Consider the following 21,916-nt stretch of genomic DNA (forward strand, 5'->3'; position numbering starts at 1 on the left):
TTTCTTACCTGGCTCAAGGTGATCCGCTTTGTTTAATCAGTCATGAAAAAAGAAAAATATGATCCCAAATTTCAAAAAAATATTACTGTTGTGCTTGAAACATAACAGGATCGGCTGTATTGTTGTTTAAATGAAAAAAAATAAAAAGTAAAATAGAAGAACAAATGAAATGCTAACTTACAAAAACAAAACAAAACCTTTTTTTTTTTTTTTTTATATCTTAAACGAGTCAAATTGACCCACAACATAACATTGTGTTCGTTTCTTACCAACAGTGCTCATGGGTCAATGTGATCCACTTTACAATCATCCATTACAGTATATTGTAATGGCAAGCAAAAAAATAATGCAAAAAAAATACTTTTTTTCCCTCAATGAAATGGGGAGGGGGAAGACAAGAATATACTTAATCCTAACATTCTCGAGGTATTATATCAAATTGACCCGCAACCACACAGGTGCATATAATGTCTTTGTTCATCTATCTATGCCAGCGATGTATTCTGTTGAAACATTATTATTCACATTATTACTCTGTATTTCAGTATATGCGGTATACTAATTTTGAGATGTTTTCCTAACGTAAAATAAGGGCTTTGGCTAAATAAAGGTTGGGAAACAAGGGCACCCAGAGATCAGCCTCCACTTCCTCCGTCTTTATTACCTGCAGATACAAAAACAAACAAACAAAAACAAAACCACACATGAGGACCGCCTAAATGCGATTCTGTGCGGACAGTGCGTGGTCTTCTCTAAGTCACGAGATAACGGGCCGAGCTCTGCTAACTGTCCAAACTAAGAGGCCCCGTCTAAAAAAATCAAACAAAACCAAAAAAACAAAACAAGTTAAGGCAACATCGAGCTAGCAAGAAAGAAGCTATCCTTCGCGCGGAAGTGGACAATGTTACACAGTAACTATCCTAAATGGACTTTCCCAGCTTTCAGTCTTTCCAACATGCCCTGACGAAGCAAAGTGAATTGGGATCACCCTCATGAAGCTTTGGTTTGTTTACCAATAGGTCTGATATGTAATTGTGTGCGGTTGCACTCTACGGTCATCCCCACGTATTCACGGTTCACTAGTCACATTTTTTTCTTCTGCGGAACCTATTGTGCACATTATGATACCACAATATGGCGCCACAGCTCCATCTAACAGGAAAGTAATATGTCGGTGTCAAGGAAGTATGAGGAAGTGATACATCTCGACTGTGAGACATTCTTTTTGTATGTCGGGCAAAATATGTGTTGAAATTACGTTTGAATTTGCACATCATATTTAAAGTACGCTAGATAATGAGAAAATTGGAGCAGCATACAATATTTAAAACTTTTTCACTTGCCGAGCTATCCGTGATTTTTTTAGGCCAATTGGAATACTCGGAATTAAAAAAAAAAAAAAAAAAAAGCGCTGCAAAACTAGATTATTTACTTTCAACTGTGCATCTTTTCGACCCTTGAGAATGACTTTGCAAGTTCTAAACATTTTAGGGAGGGAGTCAGTTACACACAGTTGTTTCCGCTAATGGCAGCAGGGATCATTTGTAATGACGGCGTTTGACTGAAAGGAATCTGAACTGGTGTGCACACTAGGTTTCGTCCTAAAGCGACTTGCGCTGCCTCTTCATGAAGGACATGGAGTAATCGCCGGGCGGCGTGCTCTTCTGCCTCTTCATCTGAACCTGAGACTGGGCGGTGAGCTGCAGCTTGATGGCGCTGGAGTTCACCTTGGCGGCGCGGAGCAGCTCCTTCATGCCCTTCATCTTCTCACTCTGGAAGGCGACGACGGGGGCTGCCGGGCGGGGAGGCGGCGACGCCGCCCGCAGCGGGGAGGACGCCCCCGCGTTGGAGCCAGGGGACTTGGGTTTGCCCTCGGAGCGGCGGCGGGCGCCTCCCTCTCCGACCTTCTTGGGTTGGACCGTTGTCGCGGTTGTGGTGGTCTGGGAAGTCGGGGAGGTGGGGGCGGCGGGGAGGGGAGAATTCTGCTCCTCCGGCTTGGACTCCCTGCGGGGGCCTCGCCTGCGCCCCTCCCACGGATCCTCACTGGACGCGTCGTCGTCGTCCTGACATTCTGGCTCTTTGGTGATGATGGACACTTTCTGACGCACCTTGAGAGGGGCGGGGGACACACGGTACACCACACAAAGATCAACAAATTACACGACTCACAAAACCTTTGGGATATTCGGCTTCGGGTGACATTTCAGGATAAACCTAAAATGCACTTTAACCTTTACAGGCAACCTTAGTTTGACCTTCTCTGAACTTCTGAATGGACATGTACAAGCAAGTTGGCCAGATTCATCCTGAAATTCAAGATGAAAGCCAAATATGTCCAACTTTTTGTGAATGGTGAATTAAAAGAATAATACCCAGCGGAGGAAACAATCTTTTGAGCCTCTGCTTAATTTATAAGTTTTCCTTGCTGACAAAGAAATAGACAGCCTTCATTTTTTTGTTTATTGATTTTGATAATACACAGAATATCAGTCAAACATACACAATAAAAACTCGACAACTCCCACAGTATGGCTGGTTCGCGTGGTCGAGCCCTGCCATGAATAGTGAAAATCTGTGAAAAATTGACACCCCCCTAAAACAGGTTTAGAATTGCTCGGAGATGCCATATGATGGCGGTTCACCGCTGCTTTTGTCTGATTGAAATGCCACAACTCATGCCAACAAAGTTCCTTGGCACCAAGATGGCATCAAAGGACTACTTTTGTCTTAATGAAGCGCCTCCATTCACTTCAAAATTGTTCCTTGACACCAAGATGTCAGAAGATGGTGCCAACTCCAAGACAGGACTTCCCAAATGCCGAACTGCAAAGAGGTGTCGGTCATAGTCCAGATTAAGAGGGAAGCTATTTTGTGTGGGCACTTTTTATTCTTGTTGTGCCAAACAATCCAAATAGATATTGTATGTAATTGACAATAACATTAATAAGAATAAAAACTTTTGCACTTAGATTCCAGTCGTTACTTGAGGTTTAATCTGTACTGAAACTTTTACACTGGTACGTGTACTACTTCTTCAGTACAATGTGAGTACTTCTGCCACGACTGAAAGTCACGGAGCGGCCTCATCCCAAAAGAAAACCCGCGATCCGAAGCCTCGCTTGACTTATACGATACGTACTGTTAATTTCTTTTCCAATGTCGCGTGTCCATCAGGATTGGGCGGTCGGTTCCTCACCTGTGCCTCGAAGCGGCTGAGGGACTGGACCAGGTAAGTGGCCCAGCCCACGTGCAGCACCGGCGTGGGGCTGCCCTCCTCCCACTTGCAGATGCCGTCGTAGAAGCACAGCAGGTGGGCGAAGCATTCCGGGTCCTGCAGTGCCGAGAGAGCCGCCGCCGCCGCCGCCTGCTGCTGCTTGGGCTGCTCCTTCAAAATAAATAAATAAATAAAATAAAACATGTAAAAAGTTTGAAAACAATAGCCACCAAGATACTTCCGGGTGGCAGAGAAGTGAGGGATTTCGGGCCTTCTTTCTTACCGCTTCTCCCGCATCGCCGCCTTCTGCGGGACTCTCCGCAGCGGCGGCGGTCTCTTTGAGCAGAGTGGGAATGACATCATTGGCGATGTCGAAAAACTCTTTGTAGATCTCCTCGTCCTCGCGGAAGTAGTTATAGCTGCAACAAGATGGGCATTTCGATGGTTAGGATTCAGGGATCTCAAACCTTTTGGGAGCACTTACGGGGGAGAAAATATTCAAAAGACACCTTATACCAACGCCGATTAAACATATTGCAACAACCACGTGTACCCTTAAATGCCATAGAAATGACCGCAAAAACCTTTTATCAAAAAAAATTATTATATTCTTTGACCCAAAGCTAAGGGAGAGAGGAGTAATTAGTTCACTATGTTCCACGTAGGTATGCCCTTTTTCGAAATGATACACATTATTTATTGCAAGTTACTTTGCGGCGCCCAGATTGTGAACCACTGGTTGAGATCAAGTGGGGTGAGATGACAATTTTCCTATTCGGAGTATCATGACGAACAGGAAGTTAATGCAAAGAGCATGTGTGAGAGGAAGAGGCTGAACCTACACAACAATGAGGAGGAAGCTGAATATGTCTATTTTTAGCTGCATTGAGGGAAGACTTTTATTATTATAATTTTTTTAGGACGAGCACAACATCTGAGGCTCACTGGACCTTTGTAGATAATGCATGCATCATCATTAAAAATAAAAACAAACAGAGTTGGCTTGTAATGATTTGAGAACAAAACAGCACTAGCATAACAGTATATGACGACTATAAGATTACATTCGTGTCTGTATGAGGACCCCCACCTCCACCCTACATCACTCCAAATCAGTCAACCAATTATTTGCCGCCCTCTAGTGTCACTAGGATGCAACGTCAAGAACTTACTCCTGCATGACCTGGGCAGCGTCGGCCCACGCCCTCAGCGCGTCCCGCACGTTCCTGTGCCTGTAGTGGAAGCCCGCCAAGTACATGTAGGGGTAGATGTGCTCGTTGTTGTAATGTTTCTGGGCCGAGCTGACGGCCTGTTGAGAACGTGAGAAAGTCAACATCAAGTACAATAAGCTCCCTCACCCATTTGCGGTGCACCTTTAACAAATTCACCTACAGTGGTGTCTTGAGAGACGAATGACTTAACTCGCCAGTTTTTTTTAGATATGAGTCGTCGTTCTGCCGAAGTTTTACTTCGACTTGTGAGCGCTGGTGGCGGTGAACTCAACTAAACACACTGTACAACTAGCATCACTTTGGCAAATAGTAAACAATTCATCAAAAAAGAGGCTTCCAGCTGTTTAAAACTCATTCACTGCCAGCCTTCCCAGTTAACGTGGATATTTGACTTCTAAAGCCGTCAATGGCAGTGAATGTGTCCCTGTTGAGGTTTTGTGAGACCAAGCATATAACAGAGAATTGCACCTTGTGTATTCAAAACAACTACAAAGCTTAGCCTTTCATTCCACTGGCTTAATGCTAATGCTAAATAGCATCAATGGTGAGGTGCTATATCCCTTGAAGCAATGGATTGAAGAGAAACAGTAAAGCAACACATGTAGAAAGATAATTTAACTGTAATACATTCTCTGTCCTCTGTGAAGAACGACTAATATTGGTCCGAGGAGTTGAAACATCAATGAACTGTATTTGTCTGTCTTATACTGGCCCCTTGTGGCCAAGGTGGACACATCAGAAAGAAGAGACAAGTGTTTTGAGTTAAAAGCAGTGTCACGGAAAAAAATAAAAGTCATATTTCAAGGCAGCACTGTTTTTTTTCCCGAGTGAAACCTATTCTCTATTTGTCACTTAAATGTCTCCTCTGTGTGCTTTTTGTGCTCTTTCTAAAAGGCCTTACAATGACTGCCACAAGGAGCAGCCAGGTTTAATCAGGGCTGTTAGTGGAAATTGCGGAGATTTCAAGATTTTTAGGGGTAATGTTGTAAAATCAGATTGAAATGATAAAGTGTTTTGAGATATTTTATTGTACACTTACGTTGCTGTACCAATACGTCAGACTTTACCTTCAAGTGGATTTCCAGTGGGCTCTCCTTGCCTGGCATTGGGTCCTGGTCTTCCAGGTCTGCCAGAGTCCCCATCGCCATTGGATACCTGAGATGAGGCACAGGAGAGGTTGGGGACACCGAATTCATGGTAACCCCATTTGACACCTCTCGCTTTAGCACACTCACCTGTCCAGGTCACCTCGTTCATAGAGCAACCACAGTAGTTTCTGTGCAAAGAAAGAACATTGGGACACTTAATCGCCATTGTCCCAATTATGGGTAAAATCTTTTGAAAGTATATTTAAAGGAGACATAGTACGCAAACAAAGTTTTTTCTCACGACTGACATTCTTGGGTCAAAATACACAAAGGATTTCATATCACTTAACATCTAGTTGTCATGCTATTTGTTTAAAGGGTTATTCTTTCCGTCTCAGCATGGCTTTCGTTACCATGACGACCGTAAGTAGAGCTAGGGTGTCAGGACAAAGCGAAGGCTATCCGCATTGTCCTCGACGAAGCAACCTTCCCGACGACTTCCTAAAAATAGCCGCTCGGAACAAATCTAGCTACTTTTTCTAGCATCAGTGGAGACTCTCAAACTCCATATATAATACAATATAATATATGTATGAGGGAAAATAATGAGCTAAAAGAGGGTCAATTCAGGGTTGCGTGTTTTGTGGTCACCTGCTGAAGCTGCAGCAGCTCCGAGCTGTCAGTGTGCAGGTCCAGTGAGGGGTTGATGGCGCACACCATGAAGGCCACCTCCATGTTGCGGTCACATTTCATGTAGGAGCCCTTGAGGTACAGCCAACTCTGAAGGAGACACAAACACGGTAACGGTTGACAACGTTCGAACAGCAAAAATCTAGAAATAATTGCACACAAAAAATAAATCAATGAAATGTAAAAAAAAATAAAAAATAAGAAAAAAGTCATAATTGCCTATAGATGCCACAAGATAGCAGCAAAGCACTACTATTGTCTAAATGAAGTTCCTCAACTCAGTTCAATGTAGTTCCTCAGCACCAAGATGCCAACAACGTGCTACTTTTGTATCAATAAAGAGACTCAATTCACTTCAACATAGTTCCCAGATTTTCACCGAGTCTGGACCGTATCCCCAGCTGAATTTGGGCTTCACCTTTTCGTTGACTCCCGCCGCAACGGTCTGCCCTCGCCGGTCTTCGTTCCCCTTGCCGTGCCAGGTGACCTCGGCGGTCTCGTCGCCGCTCTTGCCGAAGATGACCCAGGCGTGGTCTTCGGACAAGGCCAGGTGTACGTCCTTCAGGGCCAGGACCTGGCAGGCCGACACCACGGCAAAGGCGACGCCCGAGCTGTCCAATTTGGTCCCTTAATCAAGGATACCATTGTTTATTTGTCTGGATGATTTAAAAATATATATATTTATAACCGCCTGCACAGTTCAAAGCTCCTTCCATTTTATGCTTGTACATTTTTGTGCTCAAATACATGTACATTGTAGTTTTAATTGAGTTTAAATGTGTTTAAAGCATTTGGGAGGAGTATTTTATGGCTTAAATTAAATTTGAAAAATGTTCTTCATTTGGTCTCTCTACATTGTGGATTTCTATCTATCCCAGTTGGATTTGGAATGTAAACCACCCGATGAATGGAGGACTTCATTGCAATTCTGTTGCTTCTGTGGAAGTTGGTGCAAGATAATGCCGCTTATGCTCACCATCGTTGAGAGATTTTATTTTAAGGTCATTTCGGTCAGCCCTACTTACCGGTGATGAGGCTGAAGAGAGACTGGATGTGGGCACGGTCTTTAAAGTAAGAACGACTGAGGCTGTTCCAGATCACGTCCGACACCTTCTTCACCAGCTCTCGACTGGACCCCGCCGCCATCCGCCTGTACTGGGACAGGTCCACGGCCCCGCGGATCTGCGCCGTGAAGCGCTCGTACAGCGCCGAGATCATGCCCAGCTCTACGGTGGGGAAACACGAGTTGGGACAGTCCGGCTCCAGCGGCTCGAATCGGACGCCGGGCACGTTGACGGGGACGACGCGGTTCACGGCGAGGAAGTGCTCGACGAAACCCAGGACCAGGGAGAGGAGGGCGAGGTCCGGCTCGGACTTGCGGAGCTCGGCGTCGAAGAGCTGAACGACGGCGTCGATACCCCGCAAGGGGAAGTGTTTCTTCTGGGATGAATGCAAACCCATTGTGTGTCTTCTGATGCAGCCTTCACCTGCAATACTGAATGTAACACAACACATCAACAAAACTTTTTTTTTTTTTTTTTTTTTCAAATGATAATATGCTAGCAGTGGCTAAACTAACATAAAAAGGTAAGTTGTCCCATGTTGTATCAGTACTATGAGGTGCCTTTTGTATTTTGTCATGTTTAGCTTCAAAGAGTGTTTTTCAAAAATATGCATATTTATATATCAATATATATTTAGATTCAATTTGATGTAACATGCAATACAGGATTTAACTACTTAAGTTGAAAAATATTGTTGTAAATATACATAAAAGTGAATCAAAACGTCACACCACTTTTTTTAAACATAGTTTGAAGAAAATGTGCCAAAATGTTGCTCTCTTGGTGGGCGGGGCACTCCAAGCTAAAAAGCACGCACACACACATTGAAAAGAGGCTAGGCTAAAGTTTGGAGCTTCATTGAAACCGGCGTTACGTTCAAACCTCGCTTCCAAGTCCAAAAGCGACTATTCCGACGTCGCATCACATCGCCGCGAGAGTACGCAAAAGCCTGCCGTGAGTCAGAAGCCGACAAACAAACAAACAAACACCGGCTTTAGATGACCGGCGACCAGGTGCGGCTAACATGCTAACGAGCTGCTAGCTTGCTCAACCGACTGTTTCACATAAAGCGAAACAATGTGGAAAAGAAAGTCCGAAGGAAATAAGTCCCGCCGTGCTACACTTGACTGCAAAAGCCTCGCTCCGGGGTCGAAAAACACGCGGCGTGGGCCGTATCACGTACCCCGTTTGCTCAGCAGTATCCCAGCCACATTGTTTTGTGTTTTGTGTCGCACTTCTTTTGCCGCGCACTTCAGTCTGCGCCGAAAGTCACTCCGAATACGTCATCACGCTTTGTGCGTCACATGACATCACGGCATGAACCCTTCAAGTGCAGCGGAAGAAGTCAGAAAACTGGCCTTTGCATGTATTTTTTTGCTAAACATATCTTGCCATTTCATGCAATGTTTATTTTTGTGAGAAATGCTCCCAGCTACAGGCTAGGTCGTCAAATCCCAATTTAAATGAATGGCATTAATCCAGTCCAGTCCCACAACACATTTTCATAAAAATATACAGTACTGCATAAACAAACATTACATGATAACATTTCCATCCATTTTCTGAATTTAAAGTAAAAAAATAAAAAAACTTTTTGACCACACTTTCATCAAAGGTATCCCAAAAAAACCTCATCTATGAATAATTTTGCCCATGTATCAATGAAAAAATATTTGACAAATAATTTTGATTATAGCTTATGGCAAACTAATACCCCCCATTCACCACCTCTAGAAAATTATATTTTAATGTAGAAATTAGGCACAAATTTGACTTCTGAAAAACATTTTCCCATGTGTTTAATGACTCTATACAATGGATGAGTACAGTAATGTACTTTTCTACCATATTCTAATTGAGATGTACCTGTACTACAATTAACTTGGACAAACAGACAATGGATCAATCTTTAATGGCATAAAGACTTGACAAAACAGCATGGACATAAAAATCCCTCATTAAACTCAATGCAACTAGTAACATTTGAAAAGACACTTTAATACAACATACATACAGCATGTGCATTCAACAGCAGCAAGCAACATCCACTTAATCGGAGCTCCGACTTAATTCATAGAATGTATGCATTCACAACCTCACCGCGGATTACAATTATTGATTAGGACATATGACAATATTGCAGGCATACCATCGCTTAAAGCAACCCTGGCCCATCCCTTTTAGTGGATTCATCGTAAAAAAATCTATTAGGCTGTGGAGGAACCACTCGAAGGAGCACTTATGGGAGAGAGAGAGGAGAAAAAACAAAACAAAAAAAACAACAACAAAAAAACAATTATTTGAAACAACTTAATGTGTAACAATGCAAACATTGGGCATACATACATACATAGGGCAAGTCGATCAGGATTTTATACAGGGATGGGTCGGTGGGTGATAAAGACCCACACATTTCTGGGGCTCCGCCTTGGCGAAGGGCCTCACAGGGACTGGTAGCCATCCGTCCTCCTCTTGCGGCCCAGCAGGTACACCACGACCACCACCAAGATGAGCACCAGCAATGTCACGCCCACCCCGATGGCCACGCTGTAATCGGGCTGGTCTGCCACGCAGTGGTCGGCTGAAATGATTGCCAAATGTTACAAGCATGTCAACCCCCACCCAAAAAAACAATCCAGGGGGCTACTTACTGACACCAAACTCCTCACTCTTGGTCAGATTGAAGGCCTGCATCCGATCATCCTTGACGTCCAGATACAATCCGTTCCCCATGTAAACGGATTCGCTCCTGCACGAGTACGAGTGGCCGATCTTCGCAGGGAAGGCGCGCAACGACCGGTTGTTGGCGGCGTAGTGTCCGCCGGCTGCAAAAAAAATTTCACCATGTTTCCTCGTAAGAACTAAGAAACTAAACCACCAACTATTCTTTTTAAAAGAGACTAGCAACAAATTAGCCACTTTTTGTGGCATTATTGGAGACTTCTTTTTTTTTAGTATTTTCAATCATGGAAGCAACACTTCATCATTTACACACCGAACTACATGATGCAATGAGGGCTGCTAGGTGTTGCAAATTTAGCAACTTTTCCGACCCCTAAGACAATTATTTAAAAAAAATAAATAAATAAAAAAAATAAAAAAGGGACGAGCTACGAAGCTTTTTGTGGCGTTATTGGAGACCATGAAGATTTATTGTTGTTGTAAAGATTGAATTAAGCATGAAGCAAGGGTTACTCTGTGTTCAACACTTGAGACTCCCCCCCCCAAAAAAGTCACGAGCAACAAATCGAGACACTTTTTCTGGGGCATTTCATCGCAGGAACGCTCACAAACATTTTACTGCATTTTCACCCGTGGAGGCAGCACTTCATCCATTGACTTCATCAGTCCCCTTGAAGTGTTTTGACCAGATGACACCTAAGCGTGTCATGCAAAAAGTGGCTTTACCTGTGCTTAAGGGGTAGACGAGGCTGAACAACAACGCGTTAGCGTAGGCGATGTTTTCTTCAGCGCTCTGAGGAAGTAAAAACAAAAATTAAAGAAAAGGCATGTTGGAACACAATTCTTATTTGCAATGTCAACAAATCAGTCTGGGTCATTCACGGTGTTTGTGTGGGTGATGCACTGAGTGATCCATGTCACATGCTCTGACACACACACAGACACAAAACGGAACAAAAAAAACAAAAAAAAAAAAGGCTCGTCAAGTCCACTTCCCCTTTTGAACAATTTTTCTCCCGTGACAGCTTGCATATGAAAATCACATGACCTCGATCAGCCAGGAAAAGTGCTATGACAGATACATAAAAACAGGAAAACTATTTCTATTCCTTTATCTGTTGTGCCAAGTTATCAAAACGGGTATTGTGTATATTTGTATAGGGCCTGACCAATATGGATTTTTTTTAGGCCAATGCCAATTGTGATGTTTGGCAAAGCAAAATTCTGATCACCGATTAAACGGCAGATTATTTTAAAATATATATAATGCATAAAACAACTTTTCTTTGGGACCCTCGATACTTACAACACTAAAGATATGAATCACAGGCACACCGTTTGAAAGTTTTATAATACTTTGTCCTTTAGCATTTAACTTTACAACAGAGAGAAAAATCACCCAAAATCTGATTTCTTTGCACATTTTGACCACTTTTTAAAAATGTTTGAATGTCTTTATCTTATGTTTTAATCCATAAATTTATATTTTTAAAAAATATAATTGGACAGGCCCTACCTTTGTACTTAATTACATTTCACGTTGTGGACTTTTTTTTTACTTCAGTTAAGGAGTTGAATCAGTCCAACGTTGACCAGTCTTTTTATACACTAGTAGCTGTACTTGTACGCAAGTACACGGTGGGAGTTGTTTTGCCGGCTCAGAGAGAAGCGCACCTTGTTGAAAATGAAGGTGATGAAACCCCCCTGGAAGACCAGCGTGAGGTTGGCCGTGTTCTCCCGACATTCCCCGACAGCTTGGGTTTTATTGGGCTGGACGATGAACGTCCCGCTGGCCTGGAAAGGGAATTAAAAAAAAAAACTGTCTTGTAAGGGAATTTAATAAAAATACTTTGCTACTGCACTTAAAGTAACATTTTCACATCTGTACTTTTTTTTTTTTTTTTTATATACAGTGGTGCCTTAAGATGAGAGTTTGATTTGTTCCATGACCATGCTAGTTAGTAAAAATAGCATCATGCGTTTTTCATGAGAAAAACAGCACTCTGTAATATTGCACTTTACGAAAACAATGGAGTGTAACATTCATGACATAATTAAACTGAAAAGAATTAAACAATTTCTGTCACAATTTCTCCTTCAATGTACTTTGTGCTGCTCACGCTGGCGTTGTTGTTCTTCGCAGAGGATAAAGCATATATGCCTGTGAGTATTATGATACTGGCTTTCTATATGTGTTGGTTCACCATTTGCGCGCAAATGTCTGTTGTTTTTGGCTAACACTGCCACATAGATGCTAATTGTTAGCCTGTGTTCCTCTGGAGTTTCCTATTGTTTGTTAGCATTCGGGTAGCAAGAGGGTATTACAAAAACACTTTAAGGATATTTTCTAGTCAGATACTCGTACCCGAATATTGGCGTTAGGCACTTTATACAAGAGTGAAGTAAAAGTACCTTTGGTGTCACGAGTCGGATCTGCAGGGCCACGCGGGCCTTCAGGCAAACGGCTTTGCCCTTCATCAGGCGGTAGTCTCCGGCACTCAAGTCGCTGGGCGGCGTGGGCTTGGGTGCGGTGGTGGTTGGTGCGGCGGTCATATTGGTGGTGGGGACAGGGGTGGTCGTAGCGTTGGTTGCTGTGGGAACATGACCGGTCGTGAAGTGGGTCGTCGGGGGCACGGGACCGGTCGTAGTGTTGGTTGTTGGGGGCAGGGGACCGGTCGTAGCATCGGTTGTTGCGGGGACAGGACGGGTCGTTACGATGGGGGCCGGGGTCACGGGCGCGGGCGTCGTTTGGTTGCCGGAAGGTTCCGGTTCGCTTGTGGAAAAGAATTCTTTTGCGGGAGTCACAGTCGCAGGGGGTTGATCTTGAGCCAGTGCTTCGATAGAAAAGACAAGAGAAGAAAGCCAGGGGGGGGGGGGGTCACGGCGGGGTACTCTGCTTATGACCGACTTCCATTCCTACAGCCCAGATGTAACCCAAATTTGTACGGCAGTCCAAGTTGTAAATAAACACAATGGACGTTAAGTATAAAACAATCAGGGCAGAGATAGGTGCTAATCGAAGTTTATCCCGCTCAAAATACCTTCACCAATGTATTAATTACAGTCAGAACATATTTTAAAAGTACCTAGACTCGGAAAACTTCCAAAATTTCGCACGGCGGTAGCTGAACGTTTCTTGGGCAATGTGACGACTCTCAAAACGTCATCACCACACTCAAGATTTCGAAGTCGAGAAATCAGCCAAGTGACTTTTGTGTCCAATTGGCCTGATAACGTGGCAAGAGTGCAAAAGTCCACCAAGCATTTAGGACAAATCCAAACACGTTGTTGTAAGGCAAAAAAAAAAAAAAAAAAAAAAATGACATTCCAAACTTTTCGAGTCCGTATTCCGTATTTAGAAAGCTTTAAAAGCTCTTTTTTTTTTGCATACGTCCTACAGTACGTAAAACGAAAAGGAAATCGATGCATCCCCTCCTCCCAAAAATATACTTAAAGCAAGACCAGAGTATTAATAAAAAATGCCCGTGCAAGCAATTACCTGAAAAAACGCAGCAAAAAAGGATTGTGAGTGAACTTTTCATGGCGACAGGTGCAGGTTGAAGCTTCTCGGAGACGACGACGGACGGAATGACGCCTCGGTCCTATGACGAGTCAAGCAGCTTAAATAAACATGCAGTGTGACCGGAAGCGCGCGGTGGAAGTCAAAATAAAACGCCAATTTCATCATTTCTACCGCTCTAAATTCAAACCCTCGACGCGTATGTGTTGTCGCGCTGTTTCACGACTAAAGCTCTAATCGAGGGTAAAACGAGCCAAAATCGAAGGATTTTAACGAAAAATGTCCACCACCCTGACTCTTATTTTGAAATCCACCGCCAGAAGTGGTCGGTGCGAATTGTCTCGAAATGCTGACTTAATGGCGACAAAGGAAACGAAACTTGTCACATTCAGCAAGGAGAGGTCGTGGCCGTTTATAGAAAGGGAAACTTAACAAGATGTAAAACCGCATGGCAACAGTAATACTTTAGAGCCAGCTGGTAATATAGAAAGGAGAATTAGGGCCACGCTTAAAAGAAAAACATAAAACGACGAGTTTAAAGCTAAAGTTGTCTATTTGAGATAAAAGCCAGAAAACATATATTTTTTACAAATCTCAATATACTGCTTTATACATGCAATATTAAGACTACTTGGAAAAAATGTGGAACGTACAGTAGAGGTTTAGCGCTTTAAAAAATTAATCTCTCGGTGTATTGTTTTAATAACAGAATTGACTTCACGGCGGCCTCTAGTGGAGAGGTTAAACCGAGCGCCTGGTTCAAGAAATTACAAACTCATGAAATACTGTAAAATATGGACGGTGTCACTAGTACTGTTTGTCCGTCACGCAATCATAATTTTTAAAAAACAATGTTTTTCCACATGCTAATGAGGCCTCCTCTCGACCTATCGCGACGCTGCGTTTCCCCATTGGCCCCGCCCTCGAGACGACATCGGAGGGGGAAGAAACCGTCCAACGCCAATCATAGGAAATACTCACGCATGCGCACTAGTGGGAGTTTTGTTTGAAGTGAACTGCTGCCTGGAACTGCCCTTACGAGCTCGCAAAGTCGTGCGGCATTTGAATCGAATCCCCACAATTCCGCACATTTCTCCCCCCGGCGATCCCACCGCGCCTCGATGCATCGTCGGGACAATGTTAGGCCACCACTACCCGAATGCTGACAAGTCACAACAACTGGCCAACTACGTGGAGGATTATCTGGAATGCGTGGAGTCCCTGCCTTTGGACATACAAAGGAATGTTTCTGTGCTCCGGGAAATCGACGCAAAGTATCAAGGTAACGTGATCTCCGATGCGTGTTTGCGACAGTTTGTGCGTCTGCCTCGTTTCCCCATCCCTCGCGCCAAACTCCATTGGAAAAGGCAGACATTTGTCTCCATTTCTTCGCGGTAACAAACACAAGCCTGTGATCCTACGTTATTCGATGTCCGCGGTGGTTACTGTGGTTAAGCTACGACGTTCGGCGTCATTTTATGGTAGAACCTAACACAATGTGCTGGGTAAACTGGGACTTCCATTGTGGTGCTCCGTGGACTGTGCTAGTGTGCTTTGTAGAAGCCAGAAGAGCTTTTCTTCCATGGCCCGCCCCCGTCACGTGATCTCCCGCTAGTCGTCACTTCCGGTGGAGGCGGAGCTTGGGCGGGTTGTTGCGACACACTCCAATAGTGGATGCTTCAATGCGCGCTCTTTTGGCGGTGAAAGGCTTGGATTCCTACACTTTGTCGCACTCGCAGGTGATGTGGGAGTTCGAACACCCACACATTCCCTGGTGAAAGACTTCAACACCCACACACCGAAGAGGTGGCACTTTTAATGCCCACGCTTTTGTTGCACCCTTCACAAGATGTGGAAGTCGACTCCCACACTTTTCCTGCTGTTTTTGCATTAGCAGTACACTACCAATCTCACCCAATAAACTTTTGCCGGCCTTCTTGTTCTCCACATTTCCACTTTTGAGGTAACTAAGTGATTTTGTATTCCTGTTTGCAGAAGTGCTGAAGGAGGTGGATGAAGTCTTTGAGAAGTACAAGACTGAGCAGGATGGCGCCCAGCGAAAGTGCCTGCAGGTCCAGCTGCAACGGGCGCTCATCATCAGCCAAGAGCTGGGCGACGAGAAGATCCACGTGGTGACCCAGATGACCGAGTTGGTGGAGAACCGCTCGCGCCAGATGGACTCCCATTCCCTGTGCCTCCAGGAGCCCTGCAATCCCGAACGGGTGGCGACGGAGCGGCGCGCGAACGTCCAGGAGCCTCCCGCCGCCGCCACAGCGGCCGTAGCCGCCCCGGCCGCCGTCGAACGTGCCTCGGGCCGCCGGCCGCGACGCCAGCGTAACAGCGAGAGCCGAGACTCCAGCCACCCGTCCGCCAACGGCTTTGTGGCGGACGATGCGGTGGAGGAGCCGCCCGCCCCGCTTCCCAGAGAGAAGAAGTCCAAGTCCACCAAGAAGAAGAAGCGCAAGTCCAAGCAGGAGCGAGACGCTTCGCCGGTGGATTTCGCCATCGACCCCAACGAGCCCACCTATTGTTTGTGCGAGCAGGTGTCGTACGGTGAAATGATCGGCTGCGACAACGACCAGTGCCCCATCGAATGGTTCCACTTCTCCTGCGTAGGGCTGACCTACAAACCTAAGGGCAAGTGGTACTGTCCCAAATGCAGGGGAGACAACGAAAAGACCATGGACAAAAGTTTGGACAAGAACAGAAAAGACCGCCGGTCCAGGTAGTGACCCACCGGCTAATTCATCGGAGTACAATGTTGAGAGCACAATCGAACTTGCGTCAGAAGCCACTTATGAGGACATGTTGTGCTGTGACATCTTCATCAAGCTATTTGTTTCAGTGAGAAGTTTCTTTATTTTTGACGTATAAAAAAGTAATAAAACTAAAGCATCTTCGTTTAGTAGCAGTCTCTCTTCATTGTGGAACAGCTACATTGGCAACTTTAGCCATGTTCAGCCTTTTTGAGTGGTGGGCCTGTCAGAACCTGTACTGGCCCGTATTCATGACGTAAAATGTTAATTTTCAAATCATTAAAAACAAATTTAAATGTGCGCACTTCGGTCAAACAGCTTGATCGATTGAAGTGGATAAAGCAAAATATTTGGAGTAAAAAAAAAAAAGCAAGAATCTGTTTGATTTCATTGTATTTATGAAATTTGTACTGGCCCATTCGGCGTCTCGAAGGTACCTGGTGGGTAGCACACATTGCCGTACATGTCGAAACCTAAAAGGTTTCAATCGCCACTTGAAACGAGTATAACCATAAGTATAAACAACATAGAAAATGGATGGATCCAGTCGCCATCTTTTGTTGCAGAAAGAAAAACAGGACAACCAGGTTTTCAATTGGTGATGTGCCTTGATGACAACAATTACCGGGGGTACGCCTTGACGACAAAGTGCGATGTCGACGCTTCATGACAAAGACTGACGATGTCACACACTGGCGCCCTTTGGTTGGCCTAGTCCGGAGACGTAAAAGAAAGGGTTTGTGATCGTAGAGGGGAAAAAAAAAACAACAAAAAACAACTCAAAAGCGCTAATGTTCGGACATATTTTCCCCCTAGAAAGAAACCAAAGATGAGCAGTGAGAGTGCCACACTTGGGCCAGGAAATGACATCCTCACCCTTGAGAAGATTCAACATGGCATTAAGGATTTTTTTGCCCAACGGGGCATGCTTGGCGAAGATGTGAAAAGTCGTCGGGCAGGCCAGGTAATGATTGCGGCTTACATCATGATAGTGTCCCGCTGCTATATGGTGGTTCGCCATCCGAGCCCCTGCTATACTGTATATTCTTAAGTATTCATTTTAACTGTCGCGTCGCACACTGTACAGGTAAGTGCAAATTTAGTTGCGTGCCTTCAGTGTCGTACCACAAAATGTCAGACAGTACTGGTCTACTGATACAGATGCAGGATAATTAAATCTTCAGTCTAATATAGTTCAGTACCACATTTTGATGTTTTATGCCTTTGATTTTTGTCATACACTCTTAGCATGTATTGCTGCTCCGTGTGTATTAGGGTAGAAGCTGTTTGACTGCTCATTTTTGTATTAAGCTAGCAGACTTTCATTCGACAAAATATGGTTTGGTTGAACATTTTGTTTTTTAAATACACGTTTAACTCTCATACTTTATTTTGGAGTTTTACAGTAACGTTGAACACGGAGACAGCTTGAAGCAAGCATGCTTTGCCACTAATTTGTTATGTCATATGTACCCCTGTCATATTGGAATAAAAGTGTACAACTTTTTCATAACCTCTCGGGGGGGGGGGGGCATAGCGAAATTAAAACTGTACATTTCATAAGCTCTAGATGGTGGCATAAATTTATAAAATGTGAAAGTCTTTTTCATTTTCTCCTATACCCATGTATAATGCGCACTATTGACTTTAGACAATTTTTTGGGGTAAAAATATGCACATTATACATGAGAAATTACAGTAAGTGTTTTAATGTGTTAGTTAAATATTACATTCTCTCTATAGCCCCACCTATTGTGGGTGCATCCCGCAATATATGATGGCGCACTGTACACAAAGTGAATTATACACGCAAGAGTCTGCATGCTAATCAGATGTTTGCATTTCGACTCTAGAATATGACTTACAGCCTCAAGGACGACGCTAAAGATGCCAAGATCAACAATATCATCAAGAGCATTGTGGAAAAAAGCACCCTCGATGTTGCCAACTTGAGGCAGCTGATCACCCTCTGGGACAAGGAGGAGCGGGCCATGTCTGACTCCTTCATCGACGAGTCGTCATATGGTGTGGCCACCCAGCAGAAGATCAAGCAACACCTCAAGGATTTTTTCTCTGAGCGACTAATGATCGCCGAGCAGGAAGAGGGTACGTGTGCCGGTGCCACATCGGCATTAAGGATATTTGCTCGAACGAGCGCCATAAAGAAGACTCGAGACTTGTCTACTTTAGATATTGAGGAAGAAGATGATACCGGTATCTTTGAGGAGGAATTGAGTGCCTACACAGATGAGCAACATACTCACCTGGATGACTTTTCTCAAACATTAGATGGCTCACTTACTCCCTCTTCGACGACCTCCACGTCACCCACTTCCTTAATTGACAAGGCCAAAGATTTGTTTGGCCAAGTGTTTACCCCCGTTGTTGACAGCATTGATATAGCCGGCAAAACAATTGTCGAAAAATTGAAGTCGACTTTAGAGAAAACATTGGGGCCTCTGCATTTGAACAGAGATACAGTGGAGGAACCCTGTGTCTCAGAGAGAGAGTCAGCTCGCAGCCTTTCGCCCACACCAGAGGAAAACTGGGTACCCGATTTGGCCACTTTTTTCTCATCAGTTACTTCGCCAAGCACGAGTGACAGCAAAGATGAGCGACTGCTCGACCAAGACATCTTGGATCAAGAGCCAACAGAGGATACACGTCACACTACTGGGTTGTTGGAAGGAGCAGATTGGTCTCGACTTAGGGATGCAGAAACTGACAATCAGGTCACTTCTGTAAAATCAGTACAGGTCTTATGTGTTCCTGACAAACTAGAAAACCACAGTGAACTGACGCTCTATGACGATCCTGTAGGGATTTCAGCAGAATCGCTTGAGAGCCCAAGTACAAGTAACCTGGATAATGACATGGTTGTTTTATCACGGGGTCAGCAAGATTCCCCACAGCGTCGATCATCCACAGTCCCTCCTTTTGAGAGCAACAAGTCACCAGAAGACATGGAAGAAAATAGGACTTTATCAGATGAAGAAGCCAGTCCTGATCTTGAGTTGCCAGAAGACTGGATAGCAAAGAGGTCATCGTCTGAAGCAGTAACTGCTGATCTTGAGTTGCCAGAAGACTGGATAGCAAAGAGATCATCGTCTGAAGCAGTAACTGCTGATCTTGAGTTGCCAGAAGACTGGATAGCAAAGAGGTCATCGTCTGAAGCAGTAACTGGTGATCTTGAGTTGCCAGAAGACAGTGTAGCAAAGAGGTCATCGTCTGAAGCAGTAACTGCTGATCTTGAGTTGCCAGAAGACAGGGTAGCAAAGAGGTCATCGTCTGAAGCAGTAACTGCTGATCTTGAGTTGCCAGAAGACAGCGTAGCAAAGAGGTCATCGTCTGAAGCAGTAACTGCTGATCTTGCGTTGCCAGAAGACAGGGTAGCAAAGAGGTCATCGTCTGAAGCAGTAACTGCTGATCCTGCGTTGCCAGAAGACAGGGTAACAAAGAGGTCATCGTCTGAAGCAGTAACTGCTGATCTCGAGTTGCCAGAAGACAGGGTAGCAAAGAGGTCATCGTCTGAAGCAGTAACTGCTGATCTCGAGTTGCTGGAAGACAGGGTAGCAAAGAGGTCATTGTCTGAAGCAGTAACTGCTGATCTCGAGTTGCTAGAAGACAGGGTAGCAAAGAGGTGTTCACCTGAAGCAGTAACTGCTGATCTTGAGTTGCCAGAAGACAGGTTAGCAAAGAGGTGTTCATCAGAAGCAGTTGATGCTGATCTTGAGTTGCCAGAAGACAGGGTAGCAAAGAGGCCTTCATCAGAAGAAGTAGACGTTGACCTGATGTTCCCAGAAGATGAAGTAGCAAAGAGGTCTTCATCAGAAGCACTAGATGCTGATCTTATGTGGCCACAGGACAGTTTTATAAAGAGACATTTACCAGAAGAAGTAGAGTGCAATCTTAAGTTGCCGGAGGACCAGGTAGCAAAGAGGCATTCACCAGAAGTAGTAGTAGATGCTGGCCTTCAGTGGCCAGAGGACACGATAAAAAAGAGGTCTTCATCAGAAGTACTAGATGCTTATCTTAAGTTGCCTAAAGACCAGGTAGGAGAGAGACTTTCACAGGAAGAAGCAGTGGATGCTCATCTCGAGTGGCCTGACCACTGGGTAGAAAATAAGTCTTGGTCAGAAAAGGTAGATAATGATCCTAAGTGGCAAGAAGACCACTGGGTAGAAAATAAGTCTTGGTCAGAAAAGGTAGATAATGATCCTAAGTGGCAAGAAGACCTGCTAGAAAAGAAGACTTCTTTGGAACTAGTAGATGCTGATCTTGAGTGGCAAGAAGACACAATAGCAAAGAGGCCTCCATTAGAATTAGTAGATACTGATCCTCAGTGGCCAGAAGATCAGGAAGCAAAAAAGCCTTCATTCGAACTAGTAGTAGATGCTGATCTTAACGGGCCAGAAGTCAACGTAGCAAAGACGTCTTCATCAGAAGCAGTAGCTATTGATACTCAGTGGTCAGAAGATAGGGTTGCAAAGAAGCCTTCATTAGAATTAATAATAAATACTGAGCTTAAGTCACCAGAAGACAGGGTATCAGCGTGGCCTTCATCCCAAGCAGTAGTAGACGCTGACTCTCAATTGTTTGAAGACCTGGAAGTAGAACTGGATGCTACCCTTCAGTTGTTTGATGTTAAGAGGCCTTCAGAAGAAGCAGTAGCAGATGCTGACTCTCAACTGTCCGAAGACCTGGAAGTAATAGTAGATGCTGCCATTCAGTTGTTTGATGTTAAGAGGCCGTCAGTAGACGGAGTAAAAGATGCCGATGCTATATTTTCAGAAGACAGGGTATTGGAGATGTCTTCATATGAAACAGAAGTCGAGCTTGACCCAAAATTGTCTGAAGACATGGTGTCCAATACGCCTCCAGCCAAAGCCAATTTGGACCCTTTGTTAGCAGAGGTTCAACATGAATTGTCAGAAGACAGGCTATCTAGGAAGTCTTTATCTGAAGCAGAAGTAGGGTTTGTTCCTAAATTGTCCAAAGACTGGGTATCTCGGAAGTCTTTATCTGACGCAAAAGTAGGGGTTGTTGCACAATTGGCCGAAGACACTGTATCTCGGAAGTCTTTGTCTGACGCAGAAGTAGAGGTTGTTCCAAAATTGGCCGAAGACAGGGTATCTTGGAAGTCTTTATCTGAAGCAGAAGTAGGGGTTGTTCCTAAATTTTCCGAGGAAAGGGTATCTCGGAAGTCTTTATCTGAAGCAGAAGTAGGGGTTGTTCCTACATTTTCCGAAGACAGGGTATCTCGGAAGTCTTTATCTGAAGCAGAAGTAGGGGTTGTTCCTACATTTTCCGAAGACAGGGTATCTCTGAAGTCTTTATCTGAAGCAGAAGTAGGGTTTGTTCCTAAATTGGCCGAAGACAGGGTTTCTCTGAAGTCTTTATCTGAAGCAGAAGTAGGGGTTGTTCCTAAATTGGCCGAAGACAGGGTATCTCGGAAGTCTTTATCTGAAGCAGAAGTAGGGGTTTTTCCTAAATTGGCCGAAGACAGGGTATCTCGGAAGTCTTTATCTGAAGCAGAAGTAGGGTTTTTTCCTAAATTGGCCGAAGACAGGGTATCTCGGAAGTCTTTATCTGAAGCAGAAGTAGGGTTTTTTCCTAAATTGGCCGAAGACAGGGTATCTCGGAAGTCTTTATCTGGAGCAGAAATAGGGG

The 21,916-nt window shown here is 44.4% G+C and overlaps 3 protein-coding genes across 4 annotated transcripts; 1 reads left to right on the plus strand and 2 right to left on the minus strand.

Annotated features, from left to right (window-relative positions):
* Nucleotides 1-45: 45 nt before the first annotated feature.
* On the minus strand, nt 46-8,550 carry men1 (multiple endocrine neoplasia I). The gene is made up of 10 exons (XM_061668831.1): nt 8,472-8,550; nt 7,250-7,719; nt 6,643-6,851; nt 6,186-6,314; nt 5,682-5,722; nt 5,514-5,601; nt 4,387-4,523; nt 3,498-3,633; nt 3,197-3,385; nt 46-2,108 (listed from the first exon to the last, which is right to left on the minus strand). Exons 2-10 carry the CDS (start codon nt 7,683-7,685, stop codon nt 1,602-1,604), a joined length of 1,872 nt encoding a protein of 623 aa, XP_061524815.1. The 5' UTR covers nt 7,686-7,719; nt 8,472-8,550; the 3' UTR covers nt 46-1,601.
* Nucleotides 8,551-9,181: 631 nt separating this feature from the next.
* LOC133397758 (macrosialin-like) lies at nt 9,182-13,582 on the minus strand. Of its 2 annotated transcripts, XR_009767688.1 has the most exons (7): nt 13,470-13,582; nt 12,383-12,804; nt 11,645-11,764; nt 10,697-10,763; nt 9,940-10,113; nt 9,639-9,869; nt 9,182-9,526 (listed from the first exon to the last, which is right to left on the minus strand). XR_009767688.1 is itself a non-coding variant. In XM_061669035.1 (6 exons), the coding sequence occupies exons 1-6, from the start codon at nt 13,510-13,512 to the stop codon at nt 9,730-9,732; spliced, it is 966 nt and encodes a 321-aa protein (XP_061525019.1). In that variant the 5' UTR covers nt 13,513-13,582; the 3' UTR covers nt 9,182-9,729. The 2 variants fall into 2 exon arrangements, 1 of the variants encoding a protein (XP_061525019.1); XM_061669035.1 differs by having other exon boundaries at nt 9,182-9,869.
* An 869-nt stretch (nt 13,583-14,451) lies between these two features.
* On the plus strand, nt 14,452-16,353 carry ing2 (inhibitor of growth family, member 2). Its single transcript, XM_061669148.1, has 2 exons — nt 14,452-14,772; nt 15,486-16,353. Exons 1-2 carry the CDS (start codon nt 14,628-14,630, stop codon nt 16,217-16,219), a joined length of 879 nt encoding a protein of 292 aa, XP_061525132.1. The 5' UTR covers nt 14,452-14,627; the 3' UTR covers nt 16,220-16,353.
* The last annotated feature ends 5,563 nt before the right edge of the window (nt 16,354-21,916 follow it).

Source organism: Phycodurus eques, chromosome 23, assembly GCF_024500275.1.
Source record: "Phycodurus eques isolate BA_2022a chromosome 23, UOR_Pequ_1.1, whole genome shotgun sequence".
Classification (NCBI taxonomy): Eukaryota; Metazoa; Chordata; class Actinopteri; order Syngnathiformes; family Syngnathidae; genus Phycodurus; species Phycodurus eques.